The sequence below is a fragment of the Cavia porcellus genome, unplaced genomic scaffold (assembly GCF_034190915.1).
Source record: "Cavia porcellus strain 051 isolate PalLab524CR breed Dunkin Hartley unplaced genomic scaffold, mCavPor4.1 scaffold_25, whole genome shotgun sequence".
Lineage (NCBI taxonomy): Eukaryota > Metazoa > Chordata > Mammalia > Rodentia > Caviidae > Cavia > Cavia porcellus.
In genome coordinates, this window is record NW_026947508.1 from 53,290,916 (window position 1) to 53,301,606 (window position 10,691).

Sequence of the window (10,691 nt, forward strand, 5' to 3'; positions counted from 1 at the left end):
CTAACTCCACCTATGGCTAGTTGAGGGATGGAGAGAAATCCAAGCCTGAAGACGCTATCTGAATTCCAAATATAGCCAAGTCTAGAGCTACCTCTACCAGTGGGTGTTCAATGATATGTTTCAGGGAAATTCCTTTTTTTGGTTAAACCAAGTTTTGTCACTTGCAATCCTAGACTTCTGGTATATTTATGATTTGGCAGCATTAGGCTACAACCTTTTGTATATGTTAGCTTGTTTAATCATTACAACCACCCAATGGGAGTAGGTATTATTTACCTGCAATCCACAGCCAGTGAAACTGGGGCTTAGAAAAGACAAATATTGTTCTACTCACAGCTAGAGACTGGGGTTGGTGTTTGCATCTTAGCCCCTGTGTGGGTGTGGAGCACAGCAGGGTAGGGGAAGCGTGGTCCCTTCTAGGAGTCTGCATCCTCATTTGGTTCTCTCCCTTGCCAGCATTCCCAATGCATCCTGTCCCTCCTTTCTGCCTCGAACTGACCTTAAGGCTTCATGGAGATTAACACTAGTCCCTCCACCCACCAACCTCCTGGTGGCCACATTAGTCATCCCTTGGCCCAAGGTGAGGGCTCATGGTGATGACCCCTGTGTCATACTTCTGGATGACAGAAGTATGCGGTGGAAGTGGTGGCTCTTGCCTGGGTACCATTGGCAATGGCTTTCTTTTCTGGCACAGAGCCATTCTGAAGAGCTGCTCTGAGGGCAGCCAGGCTGATAGGCAGCCTCCATGGGCAAGGCATTTCATCACCTGGGCATTTGTGTGCAGCTGGCTCTGTTTGAAATCCTGTCTGTGTCTGACTTCACTTCCTGAATGTGCTGACAGGCCTCTGAGCCAAGCCAAACAGGTTCACAATGCCATGCTGGGGGAGTGTTCCCCTGCGAGTGCAGCTGGGGAAACAAAACTTTTCTCCAGCTTGCAGAGAAGACCTGCAGCCCTTATATGACCAAGAAGCAGGCCTTGTGAGACCTTGCTGAATCTTAATGGGAAATGTTTTCTTTTTAGCCACTGTGTGTGTGTTCCTGTCACTTCTGAAATTAACAAATGTCCGGTAAAAATGGCTAATTATTGCGTGCATGCTACATACAGGTGCTTTATATGCGTGAGCCTCCTGACAACCTCCTGTGGTAGCTATGGCTGGCTTCATTTTTACAAAGGAAGGGATTGAGGCTTAGTAATATTAAGGGGCTTGTTTTAAAGCAGCAGAGGCCAGAGTAATAGAGAGGCATTTAACTCCAGCAGCTCTGCACCTCGAACACATAATTCCTCTATTCTTTGGTTCTCTACACTGCACTTAGATTCTTTGTGTATTCAGAAGTGTAGCAAGGGACTCCAGGAAGGGCCACGGCTCAGATACCATCCTACTTCTATGAAGTTTGGAGTTAGTTTTCTTCTCTGAATCTCAGTTTCCTTATATATAAAATGGAGTAATAATCATTCCTAGGTGGCACAAAAGTTGTGAGGTTCAACTGAGATAGGCAGTATCTTACAGCAGTAAGGTCAGAAGCAAAGTGCGCTTTTTAGAGTCAGTAAGACCTAATTCAGCCTGGGCTTGTATCAGTCATTTATTTTGTGAATTCAAACACAGACTGAATCTCCATTTCTTTGTACATAACAATAGCCCTGTTACAGTCTCAGGTATCGCCACGAAGTTTCAGGTATTAAAGGACTGGTTCCCAGATGCTGGCACTACTGGGAGGTGGTAGAAACTTTAGGCGGTCAAGCCTCATAGAAAGAAGTTAGGTCACTGGGCATGAACCCTTGGAGCAGATATGGGACTTTTTCCTCTCCTGCTGTGTGCTTCTTGATTGTAGGAAGTGAGAAGCTTTCCTCCACCATGTACTCCTTGCCATGAACGCTGCCTCACCACAGGGGCAAAGGCAATACAGCCAAGTGACCATGGACTGAAACCTCTGAAACCACGTGCCAAAATCAACCTTTTTCCTTTTGAGTTGATTTTTTCACATATTTCATCACAGCAATGGAAAGGTGACTAACAAGAGCCTTGATATTCCCTAGTAGTCCTAGTACAGTGCTTACTACAAAACAGAAATGTGGCAAATGATATCTAGTATGACTAGTACATAGCGCCAGATTTTACTCTATAGTACTTGTGGCAGATTTTGCCGATTCCTACTAGAGAGTACTGCTTCTATTGTTGGTTCCTACTAGAGTTGGAAAAGGTAGATGCTGCCATAATAACAGGCATCTCTCAAGTTTTAATGTAATAAAATGAAAATTTCTATTTTCTTGCTCATGCTAAGTGTTCGTTTATATATATGCTCAGGGAGAATAGGGTAGACTCTGATCCACACCACTACTGTCTACAGATTTGCATTGTTATGGCTTGTATCCAGATGTCTCCCCAAAATCTTATGTACTTGTGGATGGGACTTTTGGGAGTGACTGGATCATGGATGTGTGGTATGGATTAGTCCACTGATTGCTTCAGCTTAGTTCATGGATGATGAATTTACTGAAGAGGGAAGACCCACCCTGGGTGTGGGTGGCATCAGTCAATAGGCTTATAGCATGGATGAAATAAAAGGGTAAAGCTGAAGGAAGGCTGCTGCCTCCTGCTTGCCATGCTATGGACGGTTCTTCTCTTCCTTGTGGCCCTGCCTTGAAACTAGATGACTACAGACTAAAACCTCTACAGACTGTAAGCTAAACTAAATATTTGCTCCTTTAACTTGTGGGTGTCAGGTATTTAGTCTCAGCAATAAAAAAGTAACTGAGACACGTGTTGATGGCCTTTGTAAGTATCCTAATTGGATAGAATGGTCAATTGTATAATAGCTCAGGTACCTATCCACTTTCTTGCAAGATTTGTGATAAGATCAAGCAAAGTTCCTTCTTTAAGCATGGATCTAGGATGACTCAATACAATCTGGAAAAATTAGCTGTCAAAAGTGGCTGGTGGAAAGATAGTCCTGTAGAGATTTGAGAAATACTCTAATTCTGTCCAAGGTCTCTGTGAGTAACTCTAACTTATGAACCAGTAACTTAATCAGTGAGCACATAGCCCAATTTTCTGAAGCAGTAATGCATCTAACATCAGGCAATAGTTTTAGTGTGCATACATTAAAGAATGTTATATAGCAAGAAACTTTTAGAGCTTCTTATCTCTGAGTATTTGGTTCCCTGCAGAGGGGGAATTTGTAGCAGGTCAAGGAGAGTTCATTAGATATTACTACTTTGTGGACAAAATGGCCCAGGAAACTGTCTGATTAGCTTTGCTTACATGCTGTGCATATCAAAGAAACTTCTGGTGACCAACTAGAAGGGGTCCAAGATGTGGAACTAGGCATGCTTAGCTGGCAAGGAACCTAAGGTTACCAGATTGTCTGGTTCCTGGAACAATACAGGGAAAAAATATGGTTGCTGAAGCCTTATGACTGAGTCAGGGTCTCACCTGTTATTAAATGTATGACCTTGACAGCACCACTTAAAAGTCACTGGGAGGCTTTGTGTCTGCTCCTGTAAAACATAGCTACTATCAGTGAGCACCCAGAAGAGCTGAAAATAAATGAGACAGAAGTTGTTAAAGTATTTTGGAAACCACAGGAGTGAGAACTGATGAATACAAATCCCATTGCTTTGCGCTCTTCCATTTGCTCACTTCACTCTGGGACTGAAGCCCTGTGCAGCTCCTACAATGCTCAAGAACCTTTCCTGAGCTTTCCCTCAGGCTGGACCTTCACCTTCCACTCCCTGTCCCATGCTTTTATTCTTCACCTGCTGTACTCTTTCTTGGTTTCCTGACTTCCAAGATCATTATTGCTCCTGAAAGGCCTTCTTTGCTTCCAACCCACCTTAGGTTGTCTTTCCTAGTGGCCAGTACTTCCTCCATTGCATTGTTGGGGTTCAACCACACATTTGTGTGTGTGTTTTACCACTTACTATCTCTCTTCCTGGATGATTAACTCCAACAGGGGCATCTTCTTGATTTCACTCTTCAGTGCATTCCTCAGTACCTTGCATAACAGAGGCATTCTGTAATGATCATAAAGCATTATTATTTAATTCTCCAGCATAAATATAAATATTAGCCTCTTTATTACTATATAAAAGCGTTTGTGTCATTTGGGTCACTTGGTCTGATCAAACTTAACTAGTTCTAGATAACAAAGTCAGCTGTGAGTCCTACCACAGTGAGGATTTACTCGGCCCTCTCCCCATGGGGGCCAAGGTGAGGTGGTCTCAGGCAGATTTCTTTCAGGGAAGACTTGGAGCATTTTGTAAGCTGGCTTTTCTTTAGCTTATTGCTCTGACACAGGGAGAGAAAACCTGAAGTGCAGGATGAGTATTGTGGTATAATGAAAGCTTCCCAATATTCCCCTTCAGCTCTAATCAGTTGCAAAGTTGTATGTATAGGGAGAATTGCAGCATGGTGTATCTTGGGTGAAATCATCTTTTTCCTGTTTCTTCCCCAAAATGTAAGACTGCTTTAAATCCCAGGCAATCTAAACTAAACCTTTTTAGCGTTACTTCCTAAAGTGTTCGTGTTCTTGTTCTGCTTCAAGTGTTTCTACATTTCTCTGGCACTATAAATAATGTGGAATTGATTGCCTGCAGAGCCCAAGCCTTACCTTACTTCCTGCCTTCTCTTCCCTCTCTTCCTTCTCACACCTCATCCCCAGTCCTTCCAACTGGTTTACAAGTCCTTCACCACACTGTGTTTTCTTGTGCTTTTGTGATTTGCATATAAATTTCTTCTCCAACATTTTATGCCTGGTAAGTCCCACTGGGCTTGTTCTAACAGCACTTTCCTAAAGTCTTTCCTAATGGGGGCTTCTTTATGCCTTCCCTGCAATCTTTTCGTTATAGTGTGTGTCTTGTGTCAATTAGAATAGTCTCTGCCTCCTCCACACCAGAATGTGAGTTCTGTGACAACACACATGGCATCTCATTCATCATCAAATCCCCATACCCTATTAAGGGTCTCAAAGATACCGAGGCTTAGGGGGAATTTCCCTTTTTTCGGAATATCCAAAAGTCCAAAACCAAAAATATAGATCTAGCTTCCAGACTTAAATAGTAGTTTTACTTTCTGGAGCTAACTCAACCAACTCTTCATTTATTTTTTTCCCTCCCAGGAAACTTCATTTGACTCATGTAGAAGTAAATGGGTTTGAAGGCCTTGTCTTTGTCTTGGATTCAACAAATGAACATCTATAACAAAAAGAGGGCATGTGTCTCAGCAAGCAAAAGTTGGGTAGGGTACTAATTCCTAGATGCCTCAAACACATCTGACTTTATTGCATCACCATTGAAGTTGATTGTTTTTATTGAAGTGACATCTGGAACTATTTTTTTGTGCCTACTTAATGATACACATTCTCTTTCTTTGTCTCCACCTCCAAGCTTAATATTTCAGGTAGATTCATTTTAAATAACAAGATGCCTGTTTATATTAGTGAAGTAGGAAGGCCTAATAGATTTATGAATGTGTTAGCAGCCTAATTCTTTTCAGAATGTGCATTGAGAATTACAGTATAGAACTTGGTGACTCGCCAGGTGTGACTTTTCTGGTAAGGTCTGTGACCCATCTGGAACTGTGTGCCAGGATATGAATAAAGTACATTTTTCCCTAGAAGAGAGATTTGAATCACGTGGGAGAAGGGTTTAAAATCATTTGTTCCTTCAGTCATCAAAAGTTTACTTTATGAACATCTACCATGTGTCAGGCAAGGTACTAGGAATCTGTGGTCCCCTAATGAGTAGGATAGGGCCTGAAGACACAGATGTGCACAGTGATAATGCATTTTGGCAAGTGCTGGCGAAGAAGTTTTGAGAAAATATTATGATGCTCAGAGGGGAATTATTCATTCAACCTGTACATGGAGTCAGCTAGATAGTTTTCACAGAGAAGGTATCACTTAGGCCAAGAAAGCACTGCAAAGGGGAGTGAGGGGAGGAGGCATTTGCTGAATCAGAAGAAAAGGTGTTCCAAGCAGAGGGATTAGTAGAGAGATGTCATCAGAAGTTTGGAAGGGTAAAAGTGCTTGGGATTCATTTATATATACAAAGATATGTTTCTGATAGTGAGCAGTAGTCTATTCAAGGCTTATCTTTTGTGAGACACAGTACTCTGGAAGGCCTAATCAAAGCTAGTACACACACATACCCTGGATAGTGTGTTGTCTGCCTGTGCCTGTCTCTTTCATTTTCTTGAAGCTAGGGCCTGATCAACACAAAGAGTTAAGAGCTCAAGATTGAAATATACATATATAACAGATTAAGTGAGAATAATGACTTTATATGTCATTACCGTCATCCTCCTTGTGCTACCCAAAAAATAACTCATTGAAGGTCCATAATGAAATGAATCACTGAATGTGTTTAGAATTAGCAGATTTTGTTTCCAACATTTCCAAAGTTCAGTGGTAAATTTCCTCTGATACAATTATTTTTCCACTTCTTTTTGTTAGAATGGTCAGAATTTCAGGGCTATACATTTAGAATGTTAGTTGAAAGAATCAACAAAGTCTGAGTTTCACACTTTTCCTGTTTTTAAAAGCTGAAATCTAAAGCAAACTGAGGCATGGAGTGCTCTTCTGTACTGCACTGTTGTCTGGGCTCTGTCTACCTTTGCAGGTAATTAATTCCCTAGCCTACTTTTTTTCTAGTTGGCTCTTGTTTAGCTTTGGCAGAGCCCCACCCCAAAGTGCTTTATTGTCCCTCTGCTAACCATTCCTACATATGGTCAAATTCAACTCACCTTCTGAGTTGCTGACACCAGCAACTTCACTGTTGGGCAAACACAGCTCTGCTCCCAGTAACCCTTTGTTCAAGAAATGTTACTACAACCAGTATATCTCAGAGCCTAATCTTCCACCCTGGGATTTGCTTCTAGAGAAACTCTTTGTCTATCTGGACTCACAGTTACAGGCAGGGTATTAGCACTCCCAGACCTGCTGGGTCCTAGAGCACTGCTAATGAGCAAACAGCCCTGCCTCAAGCAGTGGTTTATAAAAGATTCCTGGATATCAAGTTGCTTTCTGCTTGATAATCATACTGGCTCTTGGGATAAAAGCAAACAAGCAAAAATTGTTCCCTTGTTGAGTCCTCCTTGTTGATCTCCTAAATATACCTGCAAAAAGTAATTTAAATTTGCCATTTCCCCAGAGCTGAGTTTTGGTTTACATATGTAATCATTGTATTGGTGTTTGTGTTTTCTTTTGTGAATCTTTCCATACTGTTTGGACTAGTGTCTTTTGAGACTGGCCTATAATAAGTTAGATTATTTGAGAAATACAGGGTGAATATGGACCCAAAATGATAAACTGCTATATTAGTAATTTCCTTAGGCATAGGGGTTTATTTTAGGGATGGGAGTGGGGAAAAGGAGGGGAAGGGGAGAGAGGCAGAGAGAGCTTTATGTACATCACTTCTATTCTGACTTCCTAAATTCTCTTCCTAATTACCAATTTGATTGCTGACCTAGTAACCCGAGCAACTGAACAGTTTCAGTATATAGCTTGGGAGAAAAAAAGTACTAAAGGGAAAGGAGTTCAAGATTTATTATTAGTATTTTGAGTATATTTATTGTGACAAGAATGCTGTTATATTCATAAGCAAAGTTGCCATGTTTAAAAATCTAGGCAATGTTAGATTTCAAGTTGGACAGATACACCTTTTGTAAAATCTGCCACAAATTCTGCTTTGAGAATAAAAATCTATTGTTAAATCTCTACCAACATTATTAAGGTTCACGACACATGCCACTTGATACAATTCCAAAACTTTTAAGTGCTGGCATTACCCAGACTGACCCCCTCCATGGCAGTCCCCTGAAACACCACTCTTTTGGTAAGCAATTCCTTACAGTAGCGGAAAAGGCAAGAGTATTGTTTCTAAAGCTTAGTAGAGAATATAGTTTATACTGCTTGATAGCAAGAAGCACTACAGGTGATTTTAACTGACGCTCAACACTTTCAACTCCATATAGCTAGCTTTATAGATAAGGCAGAAAATAATTTGGGGGGTACTTTTCAATATTTTATTGTATTTTCTTAAATATCCCTTCTGGAATTTTCAGAAAAAAACATAAAAAAATTATATACTTTATTACAAATGGTAAACTCAAGAGTACTCCAAATCTCTTATTTACAAATAACACTGGGCAGGACACACAAACATGAAATAACTTAAGAAAGGCAGGAAGCTGTTTTATTGACAGTACTCAGCTTTTATCAAATTAAAAAAAATATATATATATATGTACATAAGCAGTTGAGGAAGGCAGGCCAGAAAGAGTTCACCTGCAGGCTCAGCCTGGCCCTTATACCCTCCCTTCGCCCCCCTCCCCTTTGTGTTCTTAAGGAGTACTACGGAAGTAATCTACAGTCTGTCTAGCAGTTTGAACCCCTCCCCCCGCCCCTCGTTTAATACTGAATGAATGTTAGGTCCATGCAGTTCTTGGTCAATGCTGAACAGTCCGTCGCCCATTTCGCGCGAGGACAGCCCGTCTGTCTGCAGAGGGGGCAGCCCTGGGGCGGCCGCTCCGGGGCTCCACGCCAAGGGGAGTGCACAAGTCCTTTCCCACTCATGCCCGCTGGGGGCGCCGTCAGGACACAACCCAATCCAATTTGGATACCGTTGGCTTCAGTCCTCGGACACTTCTTTATACGGCGCAGGCTGTCAAGTTATCGTCAGTCTGTGTTACTTTGTTTCTCCGCTGCTCTCTACAGTCTCTCCTCAGAAAGTCTGCAACTGCTGCGTTAGCATGAGTTGGCACCCGCTGTTTACATGGTTCATGACTTTCTGTTTAAGCTGCGCCACCTGCTCCCTGAGCATGTTGGCTGTGGACGCCAGCTCCGAGTTCTGCGCTTTCAAGGTCTTCACTTTTTCCTCCAGCCGGGCGATCCTCTCTAGCTTCCTCTTCCTGCACTTGGAGGCGGCGATGCGGTTCCTCATGCGCTTCCTCTCGGCCTTGATGCGCTCCTGGGACTCCATGTCGATGGGGGACAGCGGCGGCGTCTCGCCGGGCATCTCGGGCACCGTCTGCGGCTCCTCCTTCAAGGCCTGCAGCCGCGGGTGCTGCACAGGGAGCTGCTGGGGTAGGGGGTGCGGCGGAGGCTGGGGCTGGGGCTGCGCAGGGAAGGCCAGGCCGGCGGCGCCGTAGGATGGCGCCCTGCCGCCGCCGCCGCCGCCGCCCAGCGCGCCGGGGTTGAAGCTGCTGAGATTGGCGTAGACGGGTGGCTCGCTGTGCAACCCGAAGCCTCCGCCGCCGCCGCCGCCGCCGCCGCCCGCTGCGCTCACGGGCTGCGCGGCCGCCGCGGCGCTGGGCAGCGTGTTCTGGCTGTGCAGCTCGGCCAGCGCGCGTACGAAGCCCTCGGCGAAGCCCTCTTGCTCGTCCGTCACGTTCTTGGGGCACAGGAACTGCGTGGGCGTCGGTGTGGTGGTGATGTGCCCGTTGCTGGACTGGATGATCAGGCGCTCGAGCTCGGGCGACGCCAGCTTGAGCAGCCCCACGTCGGGCGAGGTGAGCAGGTCGGCGCTCTTGGCGCGCAGGTGCGGCTTCAGGCTGCCCGCCGGGTCGGCCAAGTTCAGGGTCAGGCTCTGCTTCAGCGCCTTGGGGTTACCGTAGCCGTAGGCACCACCGTCGGACGGCAGGAACGAGGCGCTCAGGGCGTCGTCGTAGAAGGTCGTCTCCATCTTCGCGCTCATAGAAAGCCCGAGTTTCCGCGCGAGTCGACCCGGCAGCGCTCGGGCGGGCAGGCGGGAAAGTCGGGGCCCGGCCGCGCCGCCTCCCAGCCCGCGGGCGCGGGGTGCCGGCGCGCCGGCTCCTCCTGGGCCAGGGGCCGCTCGCGGGCGCCTCCGGCGACTGTCCCTCCTGCGCGACCCTTATCGGCGCGCGCGCTCTGAGCTCCGCAAAAGTTCGCTTCGGGCCGTGGGGCCGTTCGTCCCCGGGCTCCGGGCCGGGAAACTTCCCGCCGCCGCCTGTCCCCGCGCTGTCAGCCGCGGGGCTGTCCTCCGGGGCGGCCGGATCAGTGACTCTCCAAGCACTCTCCGAAACCCCGGGCTGGCAGCTACAGGCGCTTGCTCCGGGCAGGTGCCGAAGAAGTGGAAGGAAAAGAAGTCTTGTAACTCGGACCACTCCGCCGCCCGGCCGACTGAGTAAGTCTGTCCGTCTGTCCCCCTGAGCGCGCGCACTCCACTCCCGCCGCACTACCTCAGCCACACTCCGTGCAACTCTGAGCCCTAATCCAGCCCGAGCCCAACACTTATCTGCAACCAGTCAACCCCTAAAAATAGCCCATGATGTCACCCCAAGGCCTTCCCATTGGCTCGCGTCGCTCTCAGGAGGGCGGGTCCGCCCGTCGCCATGGAGACCCCACCCTAGAAGATTCTTCTCCGGGCGCGCTAAGGCTCACGGGATGAGGTAATGCTCCGCCGCACTCCCACAGTTGGGCCGTCCCACCCCCCGCGCGGCTCTAGGCCCGCTCCCAGCCCCTCCCCTCCCGCACGTCCAGCCGGCCCGCCCGGTGCATTGTGGGCTGACGTCTTGGAGTTTGACGTGCAGTGATGGGCTCCCGCTCGCACGGGGGCGGTCCCGGGTTCTGCCCCGGGCTGCACTACGGGACGCGGGCGGCCGGGCGGGTAGGACGTGTGGGGAGTGCGGGCTCCCGCGAGGGGGCGAGAGGCGAGGCCCGGCGTCCCGCACTTC

At 46.8% G+C, this 10,691-nt stretch overlaps 1 protein-coding gene across 1 annotated transcript; it reads right to left on the bottom strand.

The window, feature by feature from the left end:
• Positions 1–7,998: 7,998 nt before the first annotated feature.
• Jun (Jun proto-oncogene, AP-1 transcription factor subunit) lies at positions 7,999–10,242 on the bottom strand. Its single transcript, XM_063236597.1, has one exon. The coding sequence runs from the start codon at positions 9,689–9,691 to the stop codon at positions 8,720–8,722; it is 972 nt and encodes a 323-aa protein (XP_063092667.1). The 5' UTR covers positions 9,692–10,242; the 3' UTR covers positions 7,999–8,719.
• Between the last annotated feature and the right edge of the window lie 449 nt (positions 10,243–10,691).